The 27,868-nt window shown below is 41.7% G+C and overlaps 1 protein-coding gene across 10 annotated transcripts in view; it reads right to left on the bottom strand.

Annotated features, from left to right (window-relative positions):
• Plcb4 (phospholipase C beta 4) overlaps positions 1-27,868 on the bottom strand; it is a 376,936-nt gene that overhangs the window by 30,958 nt on the left and 318,110 nt on the right. For 4 of the 10 annotated variants that reach the window (XM_051144704.1, XM_051144709.1, XM_051144703.1 and 1 more), the window contains 9 exons: positions 23,522-23,625; positions 20,385-20,420; positions 18,078-18,219; positions 17,227-17,311; positions 16,743-16,867; positions 14,905-14,956; positions 13,464-13,566; positions 12,453-12,617; positions 7,648-7,852 (listed from right to left, as the gene is read on the bottom strand). In XM_051144704.1, the coding sequence (XP_051000661.1) occupies positions 7,648-7,852; positions 12,453-12,617; positions 13,464-13,566; positions 14,905-14,956; positions 16,743-16,867; positions 17,227-17,311; positions 18,078-18,219; positions 20,385-20,420; positions 23,522-23,625 (1,017 nt within the window). The remainder of the gene's footprint in view (positions 1-7,647; positions 7,853-12,452; positions 12,618-13,463; positions 13,567-14,904; positions 14,957-16,742; positions 16,868-17,226; positions 17,312-18,077; positions 18,220-20,384; positions 20,421-23,521; positions 23,626-27,868) is intronic. The other 6 variants (XM_051144706.1, XM_051144710.1, XM_051144707.1 and 3 more) reach the window with 3 other exon arrangements.

Below are 27,868 nucleotides of genomic sequence, written 5' to 3'. Positions count from 1 at the left end.
ATAATCTCAATAGATGCAAAAAAAAAAAAAAAAAAAAAAAGGCCCTTTTTACAAAATCCAGCATGCTTTCATGATGAAAGTCCCAGAGAATGGAGGGCTAGATGGAGCATACCTCAAGATAATAAAAGCTATATATGAGAAATCCACAACCGACATCATCTTAAATGGAGAAAAGCTTGAAGCAATCCCAGAGAAGTCAGAAAAAGGCAAAGCTGCCCACTATCCCTACTCCTTTTCAACACTAAGCTTGAAGTACTAGCTGGCGCAATAAGGCAAGAGAAAGAAATTAAAGGGATACAAATAGAGAAAGAAGTCAAACTACCTCTATTTGCAGAGGATATGATACTATACACTAGAGATCTCAAAACGGCCAGAAAAGTTCCAGAAATGACAAACAAATTCAGGAATGTGGCGACTCAGAATAGGAGTCAATCTGCACAAATTGATAGCTTTTCCATCCATCAGTAACAAAAATACAGAGGAGATAATGTACATTCCCCATTCACAATAACCTCAGGAAAATAAAATATCCAGGAACAAGCTTAGCCAAGGAAGTAAAGGACCTGTACAATGGAAACTTTAAACTTCTTTAGAAAGAGATGGGAAAGAGAGTAGAAAAGAAAAACTTCCAATGCTCATGGATTGGTAGAATTAGTAAGTGTGAAAATGACGATTTTACCAGAAACTATTTTCAGAGTCAATGCAATCCAAATCAAAACCCGTCATCTTATTTTTCACAGAAATTCAAAGAAAAAAAAAACTGTCCTAAGATTTACATGGAACCACCAAAAACCCCAGAGAGTAAAAACAACCCTGAACAGAAAGAACAATGCTGGAAGGACTACCATTCTAGATCTTAAGATATATTGCAGAGCCACAGTGATAACAGCATCACAAACAGACATGTGGACAAATGAGCAAAACCAAAGATCCAACTATGATTACACATAACTTCAGCCATCTGATAATTGTCAAAAACACAAGTAGGGAAAGAAGACAGCATCTTCAAGTGGTGCAAGCAACACTGGATGTCCACACATATAAGAATAAAAATAGACCTATATCTATCTCTTTGCATAAGACCTGAGTTGGATACCTGCCCCCAATTACACGGCTACACAAGCTCCAGACTCACTTGTAGGTAGGCTGCTGGGATAAATTTCAGGTGAGGATAAAAATGGAGCCATTTTGGATTGAGGGAGGGGTGTCCTAAACCCAATGCCAATGACTCATGAAGAGGAAAATCCAAAGACAAAAGTGAAAGGCCATGTTTTGCTTTGTTGCCTTTGCCATCCTCGGGTAGGATGAATTCTCAGAGTTGTTTTGATTGCTTTTCCCAAATTACTTTCTTAGGCTCCCTGATCCGCCCCCCCCCCCTTTTTTTTTAACTCTCTATCCAGGTTCCAGGTCTGTTTTTAAAAAACAGGTCATTTGTTTTCTTGTCCTTGCTCTTTTTGGTAGGGACAGGATAGCTGGGTATGTGCATTGAGCTTGGTGTGCCCTACACAAGCACCTGTGTGTGATGAGACTAGCTAAATGCTGATCAGTATTCACACAGGTGTGCAGAGCCGGCTGGCCTCGCCACACTGAACTGCCAGCAGGATACAAAGCACATACAACTTCAGACCATGCAGAACCCATACAATAAGCTAACATCTCCAGATACTAGAAGCCACAACGGGGTTCCAGAACCTTCCTTAAAAAAATTGCTTGCTTTCACTAGCTTTCTTTCTTCTATATTTAGCCAATGCTGTAATTAGCAGTATTTAAAACAAAACAAACAAACAAACAAAAGCCCCACTGTCTATTTCTGGGTTTGGTACCATTTCCAAAAGGCTGGTCACACTCCATGAGGCTCTCCATGGCCTGGTTCCTTTCTCCATCTCTCCTGTCTTCCTCCCTCAATTCCATGGAGCACCAACAGCATTTATTTAGGCAACCCAAAGAAGTAAAGAGGACCACAGTTTCAGATATTGACTTTGAAAAGAACTCAGAGTTTTTGTTTGTGCCACCATTGCTTTTAAGGCATTTCAGTGCTGCGGTGCTGAGCACAAACTATGGCCCTTTTTCACGTCTGCGGCTTGGTTCCTGGCCCAGGTTCCCTTGGAATCCGTACTATATCATCCCTGTTATCAGGAGATACATGCAGAAAAAAGAAAAGAAACAAAAACAAAACAACAACAAATCCATTGCTCCTACCTACTGCAGAGAAGTGCCAATAAAGATGAACAAATCTTGTAACTATGATTTAGGTCAGCTCTTTTTAGCTTCTCCCACATTAAGTGTGTCCTAACCTGCAATACCCAGAAGGCCACATTGTACAACAGGCACTCAGGGCAACAGGATTCAGGGTTGAACATAACCAAGACATGCCATGCCCACCCAACACCACTTGCAGTGATGGCAGGGGGATTTTCATAATATGTATAATAAGTAGCCTAATCAATTTGCTTAATCTAGCCACTTTCGATGTCTGTTTTGCTTGTGGTGCCGAGGAGCTACTTCTCAAGCCCTGCTGGTGTACGTTCCAGAAGCCATGCTGCTCCTTCTTCTCCAGAATGCAAAAGATGCCCTAAGAGTGGGTATCATAACTACATGGCCCTGGTTCAGTCACCAGCAACCCCACCCTCACCCAGCCTGGGATGTCATGTATGTGTGTGTGTGTATTAGTTTTTTAACAACTATTTAAGAGTGAAAACATGACACGTCAGTATTTGTAAGGCTGCATCAGGAAATCCTGGGGTGACGCTCGGAAATGGCATGTTAATGGAGAACAGTCCTTCTCTGGAAGCATCTGCTGTGCAAAACATCTGGTTACGCTGAAGGTGGTTGAAGCTCTGCGTGGAGGAGACGAGAAGCACCCTGTACCTTCCTGGCTGCGTCTTTAATCATGAGGCAGAAAGGAGAGACGGGCAAGCAAACAAATGGCCACGTCATCTTTCCTTACGCCGAGCAGCAGAGGAGCCACAGAATTAAGGAAGGATCCTGACAAGAAACAAGGGCCCATGGAGCACACAGCTCAGGGCGGCATTGAACTTAAGGTTGCTACTTTATACATACTAGACAGATCTCCTCTCTTCCACTCCATAATAAAGACAACGCATGCATATAGGAAAAACCCTCAGAGCAGCAGAAGGGAGGCAGGGGGAGGAGGTCATAACATTGTGTCGCTGGCTGTCTTCAGCACCAGAGCTGCTGGCTGTCTCCAACAGCAATGGCTGTGTGGTGAGTAAACACCATTAGCAGGACAGATGCACCCACAGGTGGAGCAACAGTGACAATTCAGCATCCCAAGTCTCTCGGGTTTGATAAATGAGGGGTGCTTAGCATCCAACCCAGGATTCTGTTTTTTGTGTGGTAAAAGAGAGTACTGTTTTTCATTATGTTCAGGATTAGAGTATTAGAAGACTTAAACCAAGGCTTCCTGATTAATTCCTAGGCATTTTTTAAAAATTCTAAATGTCATCATTTTCCTTTAAGTAAAGTATTAGTTTAGAATAATTAAGATGGTCTTACATTACTCCTTAGCCCAGAAACATTTGATGTCTGGGTTGTGTAGAAACAGAGCTCTTTTAGTCTCTGCACTCTAGCCAGTTGGGGGAGGGGGTGCAGGGTTACAGCATAACTCATTCTTTGTTGCAAATAGAAGCTTTTAGGTGAGGGATAAGAGACCCATCGATCTACACACATAAGAACACGTCATTAAAAGTTCATTTAATACTATGTCTATTCATCTGCAATAGTAATAGTAGGCTCTCCCCTGGGACCTAGGATCCGTCTAGCCATAGGCTCTTAGCCTGACACTGGTGCCAGGTATGGGTTTCCTCTTGCAGAGCAGGACTCAGATCTAATCAGAAAATGCTCTTCTCTAAAGGGAATATATACCACCACCACCCCAGCCCCAAGGCTCAGGATCACTATAGAAAGGGGTACAGAAAGGGTGTAGGAGCCACGGGTAGCGGATGACAACAAGGAAACATCTGGACCCAGGAGGGGCACTGCACGTATGACCTTCCTCGGACAAACCCTGTGCAAGCTTGTGCCAGACCACATCCAAGCATGGAGAGGAGAGCTGAGCATACATCCCACCTGTAGCCATGGAACAAATTATAGCTGTCAGCTATCAGGACATGACGAGACAGTTCTCGGCAAGAGTGGAGCCTGTGCTAAGCTGACATGCTCTCGTGGAAGCTCACACGTCTACTTTTTGGACAGTACAAATTGGGTTTGGTTGGGTTTTAATAAAATAAAATGACACAAAGTTGAATGGGTATGGAAGTAGGGTGGATCTGGGAAGAGTTGGGGTAAGGTGGGTGAATATGATCAAAACACACTGTATGAAAGTTAAAATAAAATAACCGGATCATGCCCTTGTTATACAGAAGATCCTCCACTATGCATGTGCATGAAGCAGCACAAAGACTCACCGGGAACTGGCCATCTAGCTTTCAGAACTATGAGCCAACAAAACAAAACAAAACAAAACAAAACAAAACACAAAAAACAAAAATCATCCTTCCTTGGGCTCAGTGGTTCAGAGCACTTGTTGCTCCTGCAGAGGATCCAGGGTCACTTCCCAGCATCCACACAGTAGATCACAACCGTTCATCCGTAGTTCTGGTTTCAAGGGCTCTGATCTCTTCCAACCAGGCACACATGTTGTACACGTGCATGCATACAAGGCAAAAATACCCATACACATAAAAGACATCTTTTAAAAAATGAAAAACACATCTTTTCTTCATAAGCTAGCCAATTTTGGGGGTTTAGTTTCAGCAAAGGAAATGAAGCAAGAAACCATTGTTTTTTTTTTGTTTTTTTTTTTTTAATGTGCATTGTGAGGGATTTTCGTAGTGAGAGAACCAATTTCAACCAAAGCCCCATTTCTCTTTCCTAGGGCTTGGGGTGATAAGAAGATGAGGAGGGTAACAGGGATTCATGTGAGTGAAATATGGTCAGGGTTAAGGACTGGACTGTTGACCTATCTCATGTTGGAAAGAAGCTGGGTCTGCCAGAGATGTCTAAGAAGCACTAGGTGTGTGTGTGTGTGTGTGTGTGTGTGTGTGTGTGTGTGTGTGTGTGTGTGTGTGTGTAGGGGGCCAGGATTAATTCTGAAGAATTTCACAAAGGAAGGTTCTCGTATGTGAGGACTCATTACCAGACAGCCCCTTAGTAGAGCCGAACCTAACGGGCAGGTGACTTGTGAGAGAGGAAGTAGAAGATGAAGGAAGGGCTCTGACTTGGAAACGCCTCAAGAATATTTTCTTTCTCTTTATAAAAAGGTTTCCACCCACATGCAATGACTACAAATGAAAATATATTTAAGAGCCATGCAGAACACAGAGCTGTGGCGCTGCCAACGCATCAGCACTCTGAAACCTCTCAGTGGGTAGAAATTTTTAAAAAATTTTTTTTCCCCTTTGGATGATGAACTGCTTATGATATAATTATTTCCTGTGCCGTTTAACACAAAATACAAGGTAAGTCCAGGTGAAGATTTTACAATCAAAAGATGTTTCTTTAATGTGTTAAAACTAAATAACTTTTCTATAATCAGGGTGTGATGGCACGTAGGTGCACGCTGAGCTACTTGGGAAAGTAACTCAGTAAGACCCTGACTCAAAAACGACAGTGGTGCATGTCTAGCCTGTATGAGTTCCTGGTTTAGAGAGGGGAGAAAGAGAGTGTGAGGGAGGACAGTGAAGATGGGAGGGAGAGCAGAAGGAAGGGCAGGGAAAGATACAGAACAGTTCGCTGTGGACAGAGGGCTGAGGAATGATACTTGTCACATTGCAAGCACACGTCTCTGCTATCCATTCTAGCCAGCTCATCTTAAGGAATAAACCACATTGTAGGTACATTGCAGAATGACCCGGTGAATCCACATAAAGTTTCTTTAGCCAAATAAATGCCTAATAATGTTCACAGTAGTCCTCACCCCCACCACCATCTCCATGATGGTCCAGTATGTGAATGAGGGAGGTTAGCTAGACAGCAACAGGAACACACTGTAAGTCAGGAGACTCAAGGTTGGAAATGTAAAAAAAAGACAATTCCCTTAATCACCCTGAATTCTCTTTTGTGACAACTGCTAAACCTCCGATGTTTTCCTTGGGTATGTCCACACATATGTGAGGTGACCAGAGGGTGACTAGCAAACCCGAGGTTAAGACACTGGCTGCAGAGCCTCAGTATGGAGATTCCCAGGGATCTGACAGAAAGACAGTTGGCTGCTGGGCAACAGGGAAGACTACTTACAGGACTGCGACGAGAGATTTATTTGCGTGATTTAACATGCTATCCCTGGCAGAATGCCACATTACAAATACAAACACTTCTCAGCACAGACCTGCACAGGCCCACTGTCTCGCACATCAATTCCACACTCTGAGGTTCTCTTTATGTAAGTAAGTGTTTGGCGCAAACCAGGAGTTCGGCAAATGACTGCTTTTCCCACTTCTAATCAAATGGTGCATTTCCCAGGAAGAAAATATGTTTTATTTGAAATGTGGCCCATTGCAGAGACAAAACTTTAAAAAGTTTTTGCCAAATGTTTGTGTGATACCTTCCATAATACAGTAAGTATCAATTATATTCTCTCTCTCTCTCTCTCTCTCTCTCTCTCTCTCTCTCTCTCTCTCTGTGTGTGTGTGTGTGTATGTGTGTGTGTGTGTGTGTGTGTGTGTGCAAGGCAGAGTGTTCCTATGTGTGCAGGCGTATGTGTATATGTGCTTAAAGAGGCCAGAGGTTGACATAGGATAGTTTCCTCAATCATCTTTCACTTCATATATTGAGACCAAGGTCTTTCATTTGAACACAGCGCTTGGCAAGCTGGCTAGTTTAGCCAGGCCGTGCGCTTTGGGGATCCTCGTCTCTACTTCTAGAGAACTAGGTTTAGCAGGTGGATTGCCACAACCATCTAGCACCGCAAACATCACAATTTTTAGCCTTGTTAAGTTAGTTTGTGTACTGCTACAATGGGTACTTGGCCAGAACGCTTAGAGAGGGCATCGTATTGCCTTCACTTTATTGGTGAAGAAACAAAGGAATTGGCTCTATTAAGATTCCCAGGCCACCGGCCAGCAGTGTGGAACGGGACTTGAACCCTTGGCTAATGTGATGCAGTCACATGGCTGCACTGTTTCCTGTGGCCCAAAGGTGCCAACACTATGAAAACGTTCCTTTTCTTATAATGTACCAGCTTATTGGAGGCCACAGAGAGTCTACCTGTTTAATTATAAACAAAATCCTATTACTTGGTCTAGTGTGGGCTTCTGCCATTGATTTTCTTAGTAAAGGAGACTGAGATCTTTTTATGCAAATGAATTCTCTTGTGGTTTTGGAAGAAAATTCAGGCAATATTAGCAACTGATTTTTAACAAACCTTTCAGTGATAAGATATAGTTTCTTACAATTGTTTTTCTCACCTTGACTGACAGTACTTCATAAAGAATTAATGATAAATAATATAAAATTATGATATTTTGAAATAAGACCTAAGGAAATGTCACTTGCTTTCCTCAAAACCACAGCACAGGCAAGAAACACGCGGTCATTTTTGCTGTTTTCAGGAATGGGAAAATGACTGACAGGCTCACAGTTTAGGGCCTCCCCACACTGTATTCTGTATCCAAACATTTATCTTACCTCCAAACCCATCAGGCACATATGTTTTAAGAACAATATTGCAGAAAATGGTTGGCAGTGATAATGGTTTGTTTCCCTCATTTCTTAGGGAGATGTGTCGGTAGCCTGCTTGGAGGCCATCCAAAGGGAGGATCCTCTGGCCAATCAGCTTGCTGCTGTCATCATACACAGCAATCCTCAGGACAGCCAGGTCAGGCAGGATCACCTGCAATACAAACATTGGGTGTTCCATTGACTTTGTAATAAGGATTCCCAGAACCATGAGCCCAGGGATCTGGATCAAACTAATACTGCTCCTTAAATGTCCCTTGATGATGAAAACAAACCAATAATCCATTTGCATTCCTAAAGTAGACAGCAAAGATTGGTGTCCAAGACACGAAGAAGGCAATGGGTACAGATTTCCTAGACGTCATCTCATCAAATATATTAAATGAATAGGCTGTAAAAGACTGAAGTTCCAACTCTTGTCATTTTTCCCCTCATCTATAAACAACACAAAAATGGAGACCCTGAGAAACTGAATGGCTTTTCTTATTTTAGAAATTATCAGTGGACCCTGGGATTGGGACTCTTGACTTCAAATCCCTGTCAGTCTGCTACCTGAGCTGCTTACTGCAGTTAGCTCTGCTTGTTTGTAAAAACATGAAGAATGTTTCTGAAGAAGCACTTCATGGATAGAAGACAATTTACGCGCTAATATTTATCCTCTGTGTTTTCTACACCCTAAATTTTTGACACATTTTGGGATGTTAGATAACAGAAAGAAAGAAGTCAAAGTATTTGTACATATTTGTTTATAGACGAAATTATTCTACATAAGAGAGACCCTAACGACTATACCAAAAAGAGTTAGACCTGATGAAGGGTTTCAGCAAAATAAAAGGGCATAAAATTAACACACACACACACACACACACACACACACACACACACACACACACACACACTCGTTAGCGTTTGTCTATACCAAAGGCAGACATGCGCAAGAAGAAATCAGTAAAATGAACCACATCCACAACAGCTTCAAAAGCAAAACAAAACAAAGCATTTTGAAATAAATGTAACAGAAAGAAAAATCTTATCATTCATAGAGGTACAAAAGACATCAGAGAGCCAAAGCAATTCTGAGCAAAAGCATAATATTGGTGCTATCACTAGACATGATTTCAAGCTATTCTACAGAGTCATAGTAACAAAAGCCGCATGCTATTGGTACAAAATTATACATGTAGATCAATAGAATGGAGATGATGATCCAGATAAAACTCTGTTCAGCTGTAGCCTTCTGTTTTTTTTTTTTACAAAGATATTAAAAGTATGTATTAGAGATATGATAGTTTCATTATCAAATAATTCCGGGAAAGTTAGGTAAACGCTGAGATAAGAATGAAACTGGATACCCATGTCTACAAAAATCAACTCCAAACAAATCAAAGAACTTTATGTAAGATCTGAATCTGAAAATATTGGAGGACAACTTCCAGATATTGGCCCAGGCAAGGGCTCCAAAAAGGACTCCACTTGCTTGGGAAAGAATATCAATAACTGGCAGAGGCAGCCCATGAAATCACAAAGCTCCTGAACTGCAAGGGAAGCAGTAAAGGACGTTCAGAATGGGACAAAATCTTTGCTAGCTGTACATCAGATGGACGATTGGTGTCTAGAATATACAAATACAAGAAAAAAAAAAACTAAACAGCAAGGAATCACGCAACCTAGTCAGTAAGTTGCCCAATGAAACAAGCAGTCAATTTTCAAAGTGTGACTTGTATATGAGGATTGGTGAGCTGGCTGAGCAGTTAAGAACACTGGCTGCTCTTCCACAAGACCCATGGTTAAATTACTTGCCGCCCTACGGTAGGTTACAACCATCTGTAACTCCAGTTACAAGGAATCCCACATCCTATTCTGGCTTCCATGGGCTCCAGGTATGTAAGTGGTACATAAACATTCATGCAAGCAAAATACCCATATACATAAGATGAAAATAGTTTCAAATTGAGAAATGCAAATGGCAAATAAGCTTATGAAAATATGCGGAACGTCACACATCAGCAGGAAGATGCAAATTAATCAATACTAAGGTTCCATCTTACCCCAGTCAGATTGGCTTTCATTAAGAAAACAAATGATGGAGCATTTTCTGGGTATATTCCAAGGGGTGGAATAGCTGGGTCTTGAGTAAGCCTTACTCCCATTTTTCTGAGAAAGCACCAGATAGATTTGCAAAGTCGTTGTACTAGTTTGCATTCCCACCAGCAATGAAGGGGTGTTCCTCTTTCTCCACATCCTCGCTAGCATGTGGTGTCACTTGAATTTTTGATCTTAGCCATTCTGATGGGTATAAGATGGACTCTCAGAGTCATTTTGATTTGCATTTCTCTGATAACTAAAGACGTTGAGCATTTCTTTAAGTGTTTCTCGGACTTTGACATTCCTCTGTTGAGAATTCTCTGTTTAGTTCTGAGCCCCATTTCTCAATTGGATTATTTGGTTTGGTGGTGTTTAATTTCTTGAGTTCTTTATATATTTTGGATATTAGACCTTTGTCAGATGAAGGGTGGGTGAAGATTTTCCCCAGTCTGTAGGCTGTCACTTTGTTCTATTGACAGTGTCTCCTGCCTTACAGAAGCTTCTCAGCCTCATGAGGTCCCATTTATTAATTGTTGTCCTTAAGGTCTGGGATGTTGGTGTTCTGTTCTGGAAGTTGGAGGACATCCTGTTGGGATTTTAGGTGAGAGAAGCATGGGAGCCTGGGGAAATAGAAGGATCCAGAAGGTCCTAGAAACCTACTAGAAGAACATTATGATGTGCGGATCTGGCTCACACTATGGTACCAGCCAATGACAATACATGCAGTAAACTTCGAATCCCTACTCAGATCTAGCCAATGGACAGGACATTCTCCACAGTTGAGTGGAGAGTGGGGTCTGACTTTCATGTGAACTCTGGTGCCCCATTTTTGACCATGTCCCCTTGATAGGGAGGCCTGGTGGCATTCAGAGGAAGGATAGCCGGTTACCAAGAAGAGACCTGATACCCTATGAGCACATACACGGGGAGGAGGTCCCTCTCAGTCACAGACATAGGGGAGAGGAATAGGGGGAAAGCGGGAGGGAGGGAGGAATGGGAGGATACAAGGGATGGGCTAACAACTGAGATGTAAAATGAATAAATTAATAATAAAAAAGAAAACAAATGACAACGTATGTTGACAAAGATGTGGACAAAAGAGAATGCTTATACAGTGTCAGTGGGAATGTAAACTAGTCCAGGAACTATAGAAATCAGTATGCAGGTTCCTCAAAAAAGCTAAAGCTACATGTAGCACATGACCTAGACAATCCACCGGGCATTTACCCGAGTGTCTCTAAGTCAATATACCACAGTGCTTGCAGCAGCACTGGCTCGTCACAGCTAAGTTACAAACCAGCCTAGGTGTCCAATTACAGAGGCCTGGTGGAAGAAAATGTGCTATATGTACACAGTGGATTTTTTTTTCTCAGACACAAAGAAAACATGTTCTTTATAGGAAATGGTGCAACAGGCAATAATCATATTCAATGACACAGCTTAGCGCCACTCAAACAGGTGTCATATGCCTTTTCTCCTACGTGATTCCTAGGCTTTATACAGATACATAGGATTATGTTAGAATATAACACCTTTAGTAGAAGTGAAATTGTCTAGGGAAACAAAGGTGACATGGGGAGAGGGAGACATGAGGAAGAAAGCAAAGGGGAACATGGGGGGGCATATGCTCAACGTACTTTATATGTTTATATGAAAATGTCCTGAGAGAACAGTCTATGGTGAAATTTTACATTTTATTCAAAAGTTGGATATTTGTTTATCAAAAAAGGACATGGCTGAAAAAAAGTTCTAAACTTCTACAAATGTGTGCAGGAAGTATACGTCACGTCAAAGACTACTTCTTCACAGCAACACTTGGAAAAGTGGCATAGCATACCATAATATGCTGCACTGTGACAGGAGTGAAATGACAGTGGGGTGGAAGTAACAACAGTGTTCACATCACAGGGGGAGCCTCAGTTCAAGCAACCTGTTTCATCAGCCTTACTTTGCTTTCTCTCAGCCAGTTTTTATCTATCCTGAATTAAACACTCCCTATTTTGTTAGGAAAGATCAGAAGCCGATTCTCTTTGTTGCCTGACAAATGGATGAAGCAGGAGCACCTGGGAAAACTGTGCCCAAAGAAGCAAGAAAACATTTTTTGCTCGACAGCAGAGCAGGCAAGGGAAATAACTGGCATTCCGGAGAGACCTCTGTCTGTGTGTGTAGTTTTGAAAGCATCTTCAACTGAAGAGATGAGAGAGGATGTCTGCTTGCTCTCTGGACCTGGCAGAACTGGGAGAAGACACTGAGGCCCTGAACACTGAATACGTGGAGTAAAACACGACACAGCGGTACCTTGCTTCTGAACACAGGACCCATCTAAGCCACAGCACTGACCTTGGTGCAGCATTTCCCCTAACCTCTGGACTATGATAAAAGAATGAAAACCCTTCACTGCATGGTGGTGGCCACAGGCAAGCACACATCTAAAGAGGACCATGGCCTGGAGGCGTGTTTGACGTGACGGGAGGTGGCCAAGAAGGGGCAGAGCCGAGAGAGCGAACTTGTTAAGCACAATCATATGACAGTGACAGAAGTCACCTCTTAGATTTCAGGGAGGAAGCAAAGTTGGTATTGTGAATGGCATTCCTCTATCTTGTGGGCTCCCTGCAGAATATCAGTCCCCCGAGTTACTGTGTATCAGTGGCACGCTGCTAATGTCTTACCTTCCGAAACACGAATGATTCTTCATTGTAAACTGGGTTGAGTCCATTGTTCATAACCATGCGGGTTCGGAACTCCTTCCGTATGGTGTCGGTGGGCAACCCGTACATATCTACTTCCACGTATGTGCCGATTTTCTTATCTGAAAGGAACTGCCCTGATATAACCTGCAGGAACAGACACAGGGCGGGTGAACGGTGGCCTCTGTGCAAGTACTGGTGTAAGGTGTAATGAAAACTTTTGTCAGGGAATTCCAATTAGTATAAATATTTTGTCTCTTCTCTGGAATTTTTTTTATTAAAACAAAGCAATTTTTTTTTAGTAACTGCTCTTTGAAAGCAAATTTTCTAGGCAGGAAATATATGGGCAAAATATCCTATGAAGAAATTGTGCCCTCCGCATGGTTTGGTCACCTAGGTGCCCAGATCTGTGGAAAGAAGAGGTGCCTGTTGTCTATGCCCTGAGATCCTTTCTAGTTCTGAGATTCTAGATCCTCTCTAGTTCTGAGATTCTATCAGGCTACATGTTAACCCCTGAGTTACAAGTTTTGGAAAGAAACACAGTAGCAGAAAATCAGTGCTAGACATGGCCTGCTATCCTTTAATGACATGAACACTGATTAGCACTGACAGTTGTTTAAATGTAAAAATTGATGTTAAGTTTTTTGTGTTCTAAAGCTAGGAAGTAACTTCTTTTACATTTATTTTCCAAAGAATTATGTTCCCTCCATGTCCAGCACGGGTCCGGATTTGCTACCTATCATCATAGCTTACACTTTTCAGAATTTTATATGAATGTAATGAGATGGGAGATATTTTCTGGACGGTGTATTTCACTTAAAGAGGCTCATAATTATAGTAGTGAAAATTCAGACTATGGCAGACATTGAGTCCCAGCTGAGAGCAACATAACACTCTTACAATGTGATGTTATATATTTTAACCATGGTTTTCTTCTAGGTGCATTTGTGTACATGTGTATGTTTGCACAGTCTGTGATGAGCAAGGTCATACCTGCACTGAGCATGTGGCTGCAATAACCCCATCCACAGGGGTTTCAGAGAAGGGATCAAACGTCCGATCAGGCCGCCTCATGAAATCTGGCTTGAGAAGGTACCTGGCAGGACAGAAGTACATTCTACTGGTGGTCCGTACAAGAACTCAATAAAGGATACTTTCTGTCTCTCTTAAAGAACTTAGGAGCTAGGTTTTCAGGAAGAATATTCTAACGACCAAAGACAATGACCTTGCTCTCTGGAGAATCCTGAAGAGTATCAGACAACCAACACAGGCCACACAGGGTGCGCTGTGCCGAAGGACAGAAGACCATGTCCTTGCTTGAACAAGGGGAAAGGAGTATACCGACAAAGCTGACTCCTTTGACTGAAGGCTTGGTCCCTGAGTCATTTTACATTTGACCAAACACCTGCTTCTTTTCTTTGTAGGGTCCATGCTGAAAAGAATCCTGCAAAGACTCTTGGCCATGGACCTTTTCTTCCTAGCTACATAATGTCAGTGCCTTTCAGAGTACACAGCATAGGGCGACGTGGTGCTTACTCCAGGTGCATGTGTGAAAGTGACTCAGAGCAAAGGGCTGTTGCTGGTGTATGGGCGCTCTGTCAGGTAACTGTCAGACAGGCACAGGTACAGTGTACAGGCAGAAGAGTGTTCAGACCTTACAACTGCGGAAAAACTGCTGTCTCGCCTCATTTTCCATGATGGAGATTAAGGTATCTCACTGGGCAAGGCAGTACCATCCCTGGACAGTCCAGAGCTTCTGTGTATCCACCTAGGGGCCACTGGGCTGGGGTTTTGCCTGAGCTTTTCACCCTTACAGAATTCAACTGCCACACTTCCATTTAACTTCTCAGTGTTTCAGAAGAATTAACATTTCCTATTTCGCTAGTTGGTTCCCAGATTTATAAATGTTATTTAAGTGAAAGAGAACAACATTCATGACATTATATAACTGCTATTTATAAGCACGCGAAAGAATCAAGAGAGGATGAAGGTTTATTCCCGGCTGAATTAAATTCAACTTCACACCCACAGCTTCATTTGAAATGAAATACTTCATTCCTATATTCATAAGCGGCAAGGGTAGACATACTTGATGCCTACGTCATGGGCTAAGGCCCAAGTGAACATGCCCCACTGCCTAACTCAAACGCAAAAACTTCCATTAGTGAATTTAGAACGAACCCATCAAACTTTAGAGTATATAAGTATGAACTGCATAGTCCGCGGTTAAAAGAGAACCTCCTTAACAAAACGGGACAGATTTAAAAAGCTGAACATTTGCAAATATAATCTAACTATGGACTTCCTTTATTTTATTCACACTTCAGAACCAGCATACTTTCAGCTGTCCCTAATGAAAAATGACACGGTGTCATTAAAGCTGAGGAATGGAGTCCTAAAACTAGGTGCCAACAGTTTAACTAATAGTACTCACCCACAGGATCCATTATACTCAAATTTCCCTTGGTTCAACTGCATCGCTAAATCTGTCAAAAGACAAAAATAACTTAGCATCCCATTTCCCCGGACAGAGAAGAGCCTGACAGGGGCTCGGAAGAAAACAATGGAAGTCATATTGTCTGGGGCTTCGCACCACCACGTACTTACTACCAACTCAGGCTGGAGCCTACAACTCTCTTCCATGGTAAAATGGCATCGCATCTAGTTTAAATTGAACACAGAGGATGGTTTCATAAATACCCGAGAACTGCTCTAAAAAGTGGATTCGGTACACGGGTCGTTCGACATTTACTGGATGTTCAGAGTAGAGACATGCAGCAGCTGTAGTTATGGAATGTGCATTGCCTCGCTGCCACAAAGGGCAGGGATGCTGGAGACCCACAATAGGGCTACTAAAAACACAACACATAATCCAGGCAAGAATCATATGAAAATAGGTGGCTTATCCCCCATGTGAGACCTAGAAGTCTCATAAGACTAACCTGGGAGGGCTTGATGTATAATTTTCTCATGTAGGCAGAGAAATGTTATTCTTTCTTCTTAGACATTAAAAAACCAAAAAAAAATCAGGTAACTGAATTAAGTGATTTTTACAAAAATTTTTCTTCTGAATAAAATACAAGGTTGCCCAGAATTGATGTTTTGGGATTATGTTGCCCTTTACTGCGGACTCACTGGCCTTGTGGAGTACAGTCTGAGTAAAAGTAAAAACAGTAGAATCTTTTTGTTCTGTCCTTGCTAAACAAAACAAAACAAAACAAAACAAAAAACTATTCTATCAGGGCCTGGGCATAGACTCTTCTAGAAAGGACTGTTGGGATTCCATACACTGGCGTATCTGTAGGGAGCTCTGGCCCCCAGGGAGGCTCCCCCAGGGTTGAAGAATACAGCCAGTTTGTGTCAAGGCCACAGGGAGGCAGGTGAGCCCAGGTCATGGACAGGAAGTTGGACAGGGATGCTCAGGGCAGATGCACCAGAGGAAGAGAAGGCTCCACAGCTGGGAAGGACTGGGAATCAACCTCTTAAAGCGATGGGCTAAGAAAAACAGAGTTGGTATTTCTCTATTTTACTTTTATTTTTGTTTCTACCAATTTTAAAGGCCACGCAGGAGAATGTATCATATAACACAAATATGGGTTCTGCCACCTGTCTATTTTTGTGCCCATTTCCATTTCACTATCTATAGTCATAGGATAATGACCTGAGGCTCCTAAGTAAGCTTAAAAACTTCAAAAATCTGTACACTTATCAAAAGTTACTATTTTTAGAAAAAGAAAAAAAGGAACCAGTATATATTGGAGACCTGCCCGTGAATACAGTCTGGAGGACCAAATAACAGATCAGTCCCTTTGACAATCTCTAACTTTTTATATAGCATCTTGCAGGGTTAATGCTGTTGAGTCCATGGCTTTATGGTGAAGTGCCACTGCCATCAGTGCTTGCTGAATGACCACAGTGGTCACAGTATTTTCCAAAGGAGCAGAGTCCCTGTTACCAACAAAAGATGCCCAAACCCTTCTCACTGAATCCCATCTCTGGAAGCAAAATTAGCAATATTTTACAAGAGAAACAATGGCACTGATGGAAGGGATTAAAATTGAAATATTATCTTCTATTATGGCATCATCTTGAGGATTTAATTTCTTACAATTATATAAAGCCAAGAAAACAATGTTTTTTTACATGCCGACTTCCTTTAAAATAAATAAATAAACAAACAAAAAATCGCCTCAAGCGAGTGGAGGCAGCTGCAGAGGCTGCCCTGTCCCAGTGTTCTCGTGGAATTTGGGGTCAATGGACATTAGTTCCTACCTGGGGTTTGATAGTTCAGTGAAACCATCTGGCAACCAGCGTTCCAGAAAATCTGAGGCATGTAATTACTGGAATCAACTCGGCCTCCCTTGGGGTAAATGCGGCTCATTTGTCGCTTATTGTAACTGGGCAACTTATTAAGGAAATCCAAAAGCAGCCTAGACGAACACACAACAAAGAGCCACAACAGTGGAGGTGCGGGACAACAGTGGCAAACAGGTAGACAACGCAGGACAAACCCCATTATAAATGACGCTCAGAGGGAAATCACAGTCACACTATGGCTTCTGGAAACTCTTCGCATTTGGAGGAGGGGGGATCATCACAGCTGCCTCAGTCTTCTTTCACACACACCATTTTATTAGCACTATAATAAAAATTATACAAAAACTATATACTAAAATTACATATAGCTGACAATATACTGCAAAGATCCCTGCTGCCCTAAGGAGCCTCATCCATCCTACACAGTACATTAGGATACTTTACAAATTCAATTGCGTGTGTCTTCAAGTAGCCAAGGCCAACCGACTCGTTAAAAGAGGACATGTTATAATGAACATTGCGCTCTGTAAAAGAAAAGCAAAGATGTGCTCAGAAACTCAGCCAACAAACCCATAAAAGAGCAAGCAGCCGATACAATCATACCCAGAATCTTACATCCCAAATCAGACGTATTTGTGGCCCATGCTACATGACTGTGTCAGTTGCTCTGAGATTCATTAATATGCTGTGCATGTGCTCAATTAAATGTGGAATCATTAAACAAATGATATGCACCCCAATTGTCACAGTCAGTGCTGAGATACATAGTTGTTTTTTTTTTTTTTTTATAATAATGCATTTCAAACAAGAAATGGTTAGGAGATATTTTTTTAACTACTTTTGAGGCAGAGTTTGTAGGGAACCAGCTTTTAAATAGGCGTTAGGTGCCACAGAACATCAAATCTTATTTTCCCTTCTTCAAGGCACATCATATCGTACCACAGATTAACTTCTTCTCACTCTCCTGCGGCCAGGGATTGCACAATATACACACAGCGGAATCAAGACAGATACTTCACCTCATAAATATTCTCAACATAGTTTGTCAGAACAAAGTAGATAAAGCAGCCTTATGAAAGCATTTGGACCGCCACAGTCTTCCACAGCCACCTTGTGGACGGTGCTGAGAATGACAGCATAGTACCACCACCAACACACGACCGCACGTGGGCTATGAATCGAGTCAGGTGAAGTGGACCTCCACAAGAGAAAATGGCGGCAAGTCAAGGTGAGAGCCAGTGTAGCAGAGAAGCAGACAGAAAAGCTACTGCATTTAACCTGCAGTGTTACCTTCAGCCACATGGAAACCTTGAAACTTCACAGGCTGTGCATAGTTGATCATTGTGGACAGGTACGGATGGATGTTTGTGGTGGCCCCTACGTATTTATAGGATGCCATCCATGCCTGCTCATCTTCTACAGTGACCAGGCCCTACAAGCACAAGGACAAGCCCGTTTAAGTTGATGGCTTCAAAGGGACTCAGAGCTTTAGCTTTAGGCATCCCGACTAAAGAGCATTTGCATGTACATAAACTCAAATGTAACAGACCTTGTTGCTCTCTTAAAGCATTACTTTAAAAGTCATGGGTCTACTGAATGCAAACGGAGACCATCTGAAAACACTCATCTTTTTGGATTTTCCAAGTTGTTTAAAATATTCAAGAAACTGTCCTGTGTTTTATGGCAATACTGACAGTGATAGCTTACCACTTAAGCCAACACATGAAACTCAAATGAGTGGCTATCCAGCATTAGTGTACATCAAAGTCACCCACAGATTTTATAGGCACAAACTGGGTCCCACTGGAAGACATATGCCAGGGGAGACCTCAAGAGTTGTCATTCCGCAGAAAGTTTTCAAGCCCTGAGGATGGGGTGCTGGAGACCACGTCCGACAATAGAACTCTTCCAGAACTTCAGCGCACATACACACGATTTATCCATTTTTATTAAAGCATTTACTGTTAAAAGAACTTGATAACTTGCTACATAGGACTATTACTTTGCACAGAGACAAACACACTCCAAACTCTTTCCCGTAGTTCTTAAGAAATCCAAGCAAAATGAACACAATCAACAACAAAATAATGTCCCACAAGTGGTATTTTGTTGAGAAAGTTAAGAGTTATTTTCCTGAAGAAATTCAGTCTAGGAAAAGAAAAGCTTACGTACACAGTGAGTAAACAACAGTCAATTAGATTATTCGGTCATTTTAGTTGATGACTTAATGTCCGAGGCTTTAATATCAATCTGCTTTTACCAGCAAAAGCCTGTGATATAGTCATCTACACATGCAACTTGCTTTTGTTTCCATCTTTTTTTTTTTTATATATGTCCAACTCTACCCACCATGCCAAATATGGGCAAGAGCCCATATCTTTTTTTCCCACTGTTTCATGCTAACAACACCAGTGTTATAAGTTTGAACCCTGGTGGATGCCTGCCATGCTGTCTGTTGGGTGCTGCTTCATTTGGACTGACATCTTCTCTTCCTATTGAACTTGAAGGATTATGGGATGCAGCACTGTGTATCAAAAGAATTCACACTAGTCACAGGGCAAAACTGAGGACTTAGGGACTAATATCACTCAGGTAATGTATAGAAGACATCAAATCAGCTGGTCTGTGTACTGCCAAACCTATCGTGATATGAAAAGCCAATCTAGGCACAGAGTGACCTCATAAACACAGGAGGGTATTCCTTCAGGCCGAAGAGTTAGGAAATAAGAAGAAACTTCATTCCAAATGCAACAGGAATCCACAGACAGCAAGGCAGGGTTGTCTGTGCTCTCGACTGTGAGTGAGAATCCAGGGAACAGACAAATTCTGCCTGTGACTGCCATCAGTCTCAGCATCCCACAATGAAACACATGCAAAAATATGAACAACATGAAGAACCTTGAAGAGGACAAAAGAAATTAAAATGGAATCCACTTTCTCCACAGTAAGGCCAGTGTCCGACACCACTGAATGAAGGCCCATAAGGAGTGCAGTATGAAACCAACCTTTCATAAAGTCTGCATCATCAGAACCAAGGTCACTTTCCTGCTATGCTCACACATGGCTCTGATGAACTACTGGTAATTTTTATTTCCGTATTCAATATGCTAATGATTATGCAACTTGCTCCCTGAACTGAAATCTCATTCCATATATGCTTACTGCATTAAATACTTTAATGAAAACTGTCTTACCTGCCCGAGTGATGTCTTAAGTCAGATTTACTAGGTTTTTTGTTTGTTTGTTTGTTTTTCGAGACAGGGTCTCTATGTGTAGCCTTGGCTGTCCTGGACTCACTTTGTAGACCAGGCTGGCCTCGAACTCACAGCGATCCACCAGCCTCTGCCTCCCGAGTGCTGGGATTAAAGGCATGTGCCACCACACCCAGCAAGATTTACTAGTTTTAATGCTGTGACTCTGTTTCCTTTGAACTCTTGTAACTTGATGAATCAGACATGTCAATACTATACTTGTAAACACTAACCCTGGCATTGAGTGGGCTAGGAAGATTATCAACACAGTAGAAAATGTTTAATGTGAGAGGGCCACATGTGGGTGTCTCCTAATGGAAAAATGCTTTGAGGATTAGTTTGTTACCTTTTTGTTGTTTTCATGTTCAAGGTCATCTGAGGTCTAAATTAGAGAAAGAAAATGATTTGTTTACCTCTCTAAAGGGCAAATTTCCAAACTCATTAGCCCGTTCTTATGTAAATAAGCAAATGTAAACTTCTTATTCTATTTATTTCCTTCAATGGGAAATTATTGATGACATAAGGCCATCACCAAAACCAATCAGTGTAGATATTCTACACTCACTGTTTTATACTTTAGACGTCTTAATCTTGATGTTATTTCCCTCCTTTGTTGACAACTATAACTTAGTTGTTTCACTGTAAAATTTTCACTAAGTATTAAAGCATGAAGTTTGAAAATGGATATCAACGTGGCCACCTTCCCTTAAATGTAAAGGGAAGCACAAATGGTCATCTTCAGAAAGCCAGCATTCATGTTTGTGACTCAATGTTGGCATTCCCACCAAAAAGCATATGGTGAACCCTAATTTCAGTGTGATGAACTGATGGTCCCCAATTTAATGATAGCTTGATTTATGATTTTTTTTATGAGGGTGTGAAGTGAAGTGACACTCATTCAGTGGAAACTGTACTTTCAGTTTGACCTTTTCCTGGCTAAGGATATAGTTTGGTGTCCTCCTGTGATGCAGGACAGTTAGACACATAATCCCAAGGGTAAATGACCAGAACTCCACAGTATACTATGTTGCTAAGATATATTGTTCAACCAGTTAAGTGTATTAGATGTATTTTTAAGCTAAGTGTTCATCTTTTGGAGCTGATTTATCATAATCACACTGTAAGTCAAGACACATCTGTACTTGCAGAAGGGGCTTGTGGGAAGTAATTAGGTCATAGGTAGAGTCCTCACAGTGAGATCAGTGCTTTTATGAGAAAAATTTTCCTTTTCCATTTTGGAAAAAACCCATCATGGGACAATATGCCTGCTAAGAGAGCCTTTACAAACACATTGGCTGGCACCTTGACCTTGGTACACTTCCCAAAAGGCACCAAGAAATAAATTGTAGGTATTTGCACCAATCAATCTGATACTTTAGTTATCCTAGCCCAACCTAAGTACTGAAGAAGACTTTGTTTAGTACAGCAACATTCTTGAATCTTAGTGGGTATCTGTACTTTCACAATAATCACAATTCTCTATTATCAGAAATGATAATATTTGACTTTTCCCTCAAATAATCTTCTGTCCTTCTACCATTAAACCCTTCTACCCTAGCACTAAACATCATCCAGGTTCAAGCACATCCTAACACATCTCATATGCCGTTCAGCTTCTTCAAGGCAAGTCTCTCAAAGGCAGAAACAACCCCTATTCCTCCCCGCCTGTCTGTTCTGCTACTCCTTTTCCTCCAAACATTCTACCAAAACTTCTCAACTTGCCAACAACCTCCATGCTACCAAGTCTTCTTACCTAGTCACTTAACAGCATTCAAAGCCCCAAACTGTCATGTTTTCTTTCTGTCGGCAAATCCTTTGTTCCTCCTTCCTGGTTCCTAATCTTTGAGCCTGCTGTTGACCTAGGGCTCCACTCCGGCCTTCTTTTCTACCTCTCCTGACTCATGTCAGCTATTTCCATGACTTCAAACATTATCTCTTGAACCTACCGCTCTTGCTCAATCTCCCTTCTAGATACAAGTGCTAGTTACATGACTGCTGATGACAGTGATAATGGGCATGAAAGTAATGACATCACAGCAGAACTAATACCTTTACAGGGGCAAGCATGTGCATGGCACCACTGTAAATTCATTTACTCTTTGGTGAGTCTGATGAAACAGGCATTATTACATTCATTTTCAAGATGAGGAAACAAAGGCAAAGAGAGGTTAAACAACTTACCCGAGGTTAAATAGGACATGAGGCCAGGGATTCTCCTCCTTAGTATTTCCAACTGGAATAGCTTACAAACATCTCCAGGTGCCTGTCCCATTTGAAACTGCTGAGTCCTTTCTCACCCAGTGTTTCTCACTCCAGTAAATAGTATCATTGCCTGCCCTGTTCCTCTAACAAGGATTCCAGGAGGTCACCTTGCTTTTCTTTACTTCACCTTCATTGTAAACTGTACCATTGTTTGTTTTCTTGATACACATTGGACCATTATATCCCCTCTCTGATTGTCTAGATTAACTACCGGGAATGTTTCTGACTAATTAAAAGCCCATTTTTCCATGTTTCCCACACTTCTGCCCTTACTTTCCTCTAAAGGAGAGTCGACAAAGGGACCATCATAGTCTTTCAGTTACATTACACTCCTTCTGCCTCGTAAAGTTTTATGTGAAACAAGTCATTTCACCAAAGTGTGAATTGCCCATAAAAACTTCCCAACTTCTAAACTCTCTGAATTCCCTTCTAGCCCATCTCATCTGGCTTCAGCCTACCTCTCCTTTGATCTACTACACTCACACAGTCTTAGCGTGGTCCTTCTGTGTGGGATGTTACCACCCATTTCTCTGCATGGTGCATTTCATTCATCTTTCCCTTTTGGTTTCTGGTTTCCTTATTCCTGTCACCTCATTTTCTCTTTACTCTCCTCTTTAATGCTCATTTTTATTTTCATCACAGCACTAGCCACAGTGGAATTACACAATTACTTGACTCTTGACTCTATTTTCCACCCTTTTTCCTAAAATATAGGAGACATTTTGACCTGTTTAGGATAGTATGGTCTAGGCTGGGCCTGACTAATGGTAGGAACCTAATACTTTTTCTTAGATGAATGGCTGGAAAACCTTCTCATACCTTTGTTAGGAGGATTTTGTCACCAGCTGAACCAACTCTGTACTGAGGCTTTATTTGGAATGCTTGGGGGGGGTGTTATTTTCCTAATGGTTCCAACAGGCTTACCCTTTGTCCCTGGGATACTGTCTCCCTCCTCTACTACAGTAAATGGTGCTATTTAAAAGAACCTCCCCAAATGGGTAGTGGCCATTAGAGGGTGCAGTTCATGAAGCATTTCAAAGTCCTTTGAAACTTAATATTGAGAGTGTGTCAGATTCTGGTCACACAGCAGAGATTTTGCCCTCTATAATTAAAGGGGAAAACATAATACCTGGTTGTCCTGTGGTTGTCGCAGCCCCCAAATTCCACAGTAACTACCACCCCTTAAAAATCATGAAAGAATGGGGACACAAAGCCTCGGACCTTCTTGACGCTGTTTGCAACTGTTTCCTTGTGACTGAAGTCATCGGCAGAGAGTTCATTTCCATATTTGTATTCAGGGTGGGCTTCTTCCTCTTGATCAGCTGCTTAACAGACAGAAAGGAAACCCATGATGCCAAAATACTGCCAAACGGTCAGAGCCTGCCCACAACCATGGAAGAACACGAGAGAAGGGTCCCGTGACCTACAGCCCATAACCAGGATCGGGAAACCACCCACCATCGCTATGGCATCTCTGTTTCATATACAGGTTGATTGACCATCTTTAATTTTAAAACTGAAAAGCCAGAGTATTCCGAAATCCTAAGCTGCGTGAGCATTGTGTCAACAAATAAGTTTTAGTTTTGACATTATTTTGGATATCTAATTTTCATATTAAGGCTACTCAACTGGTAGTCTATGAAATACCTCAAAATCTAAAAATGAAAGCTTGGTAATGGTATAAGAGTTTTTGCAAGGCTGAAACAGGATGAACATGAAGCCAAACTCTCATTAAAAAATATAAATTATTAAATTAAAAAATATTTAGAAAAATCTTGAAATCAGAAGTATTTCTAGGGCCAAGCATTTTGGATAATGGATATTCAACTAACAGATGTAGTCTGACCTGCTCATCCAAGTGCAAACTGCCTACACCTGGTAGACACTTAATAACTAGGACATTTAAAGAGTATGTGAATATATGCTCCTATTTCCTGAGCATGTGCAAGGAAACAGAACCATTCACAGTCATGTTCAACTATGCTCCTAAATACTGGGTGCCTTGTAGCACTGGGTGCCATGTGTCTTTCTCACTCCAGCCTGTGGTCAGGATGCATGCATGTCTTTTCTTAAAGTGTTGTCTGCTTTCTACTGTCTCTAGGCAGGCCTACCCTTCCGGTGCACTCCTACTGAGTGCACTGTTGCCTGTCATGCTAGTATGTTTAAATTAGAGACCCCAGTCACTCATACATAGTAGGACCATACCATGACACAAAGATAATCACAACTAGCTAGTTGACCAGACTATTTGTGAGGGAAACCAAGAACTACATACATAAACAGGACCACAGGAGCTCTGGGCCCTTGAAGAGACATTTGGTAGATGAGGATGTCTCGTTAGGAACTTCTATACTTGTATACAATTTCCTGGGGTCAATTCTGTGCAAAAGCTAACACATTTGCAATTGTAGTATGGTAGTCACTAGAGGCCTTTTCTTTTCTCCCTATAGTAATAAAGAGCATATAGTATTTAAGGTAGGAAGGTGTCCCATGTGCCACCCCAGGTCTGCTTTTCCCCTTCCAGTACCCAGGCATGTTGCTCACCAGGGTGGACTGGACAGAGTGAAGCTTAGTAGGGGCAGGTGAGGTACAGACAGGATCTCAGTCTTTCTGAGTGTGGGAGAAGCACCTTTCTCTGAGGCAGTTTTCAGTAAAACAGCTCTCTTTACTGGGGGAGGTGTGGATGAGAGCTATATAATTTTAGGGTAGAGATTTTTGGTGTGAGTGTACATCACTGGCTGGGGTTGAGGTACTGGGAATGCCTTAGAACTCCAGGAACTTGCCGAATATATCCTTACAAGTAGACCGGAAGATTAACCTGAACTCTGGCCACTAGACTACATGATCAATGTCTAGGATCATAAAATTTACATACACTGGGACATGCAGGCCCAGAGCAAGAAGAGAACAGTCCTACTCCTGCCAGTCTTAAGATGAGGTTGTCGGCATGTCCCTTGAATGGGGAGGCATGGTGGCACTCAGAGGAAGGATAGCAGGCTACCAAGAAGAGACTTGATACCCTATGAGCATATACAGGGGGAGGAAGTCCCCCTCAGTCACAGTCATAGGGGAGAGGAGTAAGGGGAAAATAGGAGGGAGGGAGGAATGGGAGGATACAAGGGACGGGCTAACAATTGAGATGTAATATGAATAAATTAATAAAATATATTTTTTTTAAAAAGATGAGGTTGTCGGTGTTTATACGCTTTTCAACCTCATTCTTGCTCTGTGCCACCCTCATCAGCAGCATAACTATGAATAACAAGCAGAATCATTTGGCCTTCATTTTAGGTTGCTATATATGTTCAGAAAAACAACTTGATTTTCCTCAGTGTACAGCTCAGCTTTAATTGTCAACTTGACAAAGCCTGTCACTATCTGGGAGAAGAGTTTTAATTAAGGAAATACTTATATCAGGCTGGTCTGTGGGAGACTTTCCTGATAGTTAATTGATGTAGGGGAGCCCAGTACATCAAGGGTAGCGACATTCCCTAGGCAGATGGTCTTGAACTGTCTAAAAGAGCTAGTTGACCTAAGTCGGCCTGCTATTCAACAAGTAAACAGTTTTCTCTATAGTCCTTACCACACTTGTTTTTTTCTTTTAACGGTGAAGAATAGCAAGAAGAATTTCAAGTTTTGCCCTAACTTCCCTCAATGACGGACCTGGAATTGTAAGCCAAGTAAACTCCTTTCTCCCCTATAGCTGCTTTTGGACAGAGTGTTTATCACAGCAACAGAAATGCAAGTAAGACACTCAATTATATTTTTTAACCTTAAAAATATTTTAATGGCTATTTTATATATTTTGTTATCTGTGTATTCCAAAGTCCTCCACATTAGACAAACAGTACTGTAGGGCATAAAACTTTTTTTTATTAATTTATTCATATTACATCTCAATTGTTAGCCCTTCCCCTGTTTCCTCCCATTCTTCCCTCCCTCCCACTTCTCCCCTTCTCCCCTCCCCTATGTCTGTGATTGAGGGAGACCTCCTCCCCCTATGTATGCTCTTAGAGTATCAAGTCTCTTCTTGGTAACTTGCTATCCTTCCTCTGAGTGCGACCAGGTTTCCCCATCCAGGGGACGTGGTCAGAAAAGGGGCACCAGAGTTCGTGTGAGAGTCAGGTCTCACTCTCCACTCAACGGTGGAGAATATCCTGTTCGTTGGCTAGGTCTTGGTAGGGGTTCGAAGCTTACTGCCTATATTCTCCTTGGCTGGTGCCTTAGTTTGAGGAGGACCCCAGGATCCAGATCTGCCTGTCATAAGTTCTTCTTGTAGGTTTCCAGGACCCTGTGGGTCCTACTATTTCCCCATTCTTCCATGCTACTCTCGCCTAAAGTCTCAATAGGATGTCCTCTCCTCTGACCCACTTTCTTGGTAAATAAAGATTTTCATGGTATGTATCCCTTGGACTAGTGTTTTGAATAAGTGAGTATATACCGTTTGTCTCTTTTTGCTTCTGGGTGAACTCACTCATTATGATAATTTCTAGATCAATCCATTTGTCCACAAATTTTGGGAATTCCTTGTTTTTAATAGCTGAGTAGTATTCCATAGTGTAAATGTACCACAATTTCTCAGTCTATTCTTCTACTGAGGAACACTTAGGCTGTTTCCATGTTCTGGCTATTATGTATAAAGCAGCTATGAACATGTTTGAGCATATGTCCCTGTTGTGTGGTAGGGCATTTTCTGGGTATATTCCAAGGAGTGGGATGGCTGGGTCTTGAGGAAGCCCTATTCCCATTTTTCTGAGAAAACGCCAGATAGATTTCCAAAGTGGTTGTACTAGTTTGCATTCCCACCAGCAATGAAGGAGTGTTCCTCTCTCTCCACATCCTCCCCAACATGTGGTGTCATTTGATTTTTTGATCTTAGCCATTCTGATGGGTGTAAGATGGAATCTCAGTGTCGTTTTGATTTGCATTTCTCTGATGACTAACAAGGACGAGCATTTCTTTAAGTGTTTCTCGGTCATTTGATATTCCTCTGTTGAGAATTCTCTGTTAAGTTCCAAGCCCCATTTCACAATTGGGTTGTTTGGTTTTGTGGTGTTTAATTTCTTGAGTTCTTTATACATTTTGGATATTAAACCTTTGTCAGATGAAGGGTTGGTGAAGATCTTTTCCCATTCTGTAGGCTGTTGCTTTGTTCTCTTGACAGTGTCTCCTGCCTTACAGAAGCTTCCCAGCCTCATGAGGTCCCATTTATTAATTGTTGACATTAAGGCCTGTGCTGTTGGTGTACTGTTCAGGAAGTTGTTTCCTGTGCCTATGGGGCATAAAACTTTTGATCCTGAAGTTGGGAGCCTCTGGAGCAATTCTCTATGCTGCTGCCTTATAACTAAAGGAGCATGTAGAAAATATGGAATATCTTTAAGCTTCAGGTGCATTAAACAATGAGAGCACTTATTTTACTGGGTTATATGCTGACAAGGCAGTGATACAATAGTTATCTGCATCATGGTTAGTATATAATGGCATAGTTATTATTGTTTTTCTTATTAACTGATTCTATAATTTCTGCATGGCTTACATACATTTGGTTATCTTCTTTGAAATTTAAGC

The sequence above is a fragment of the Acomys russatus genome, chromosome 4 (assembly GCF_903995435.1).
Source record: "Acomys russatus chromosome 4, mAcoRus1.1, whole genome shotgun sequence".
In the NCBI taxonomy this organism is placed as follows: Eukaryota; Metazoa; Chordata; class Mammalia; order Rodentia; family Muridae; genus Acomys; species Acomys russatus.
This window is presented reverse-complemented; position numbering and strand designations above follow the sequence as displayed.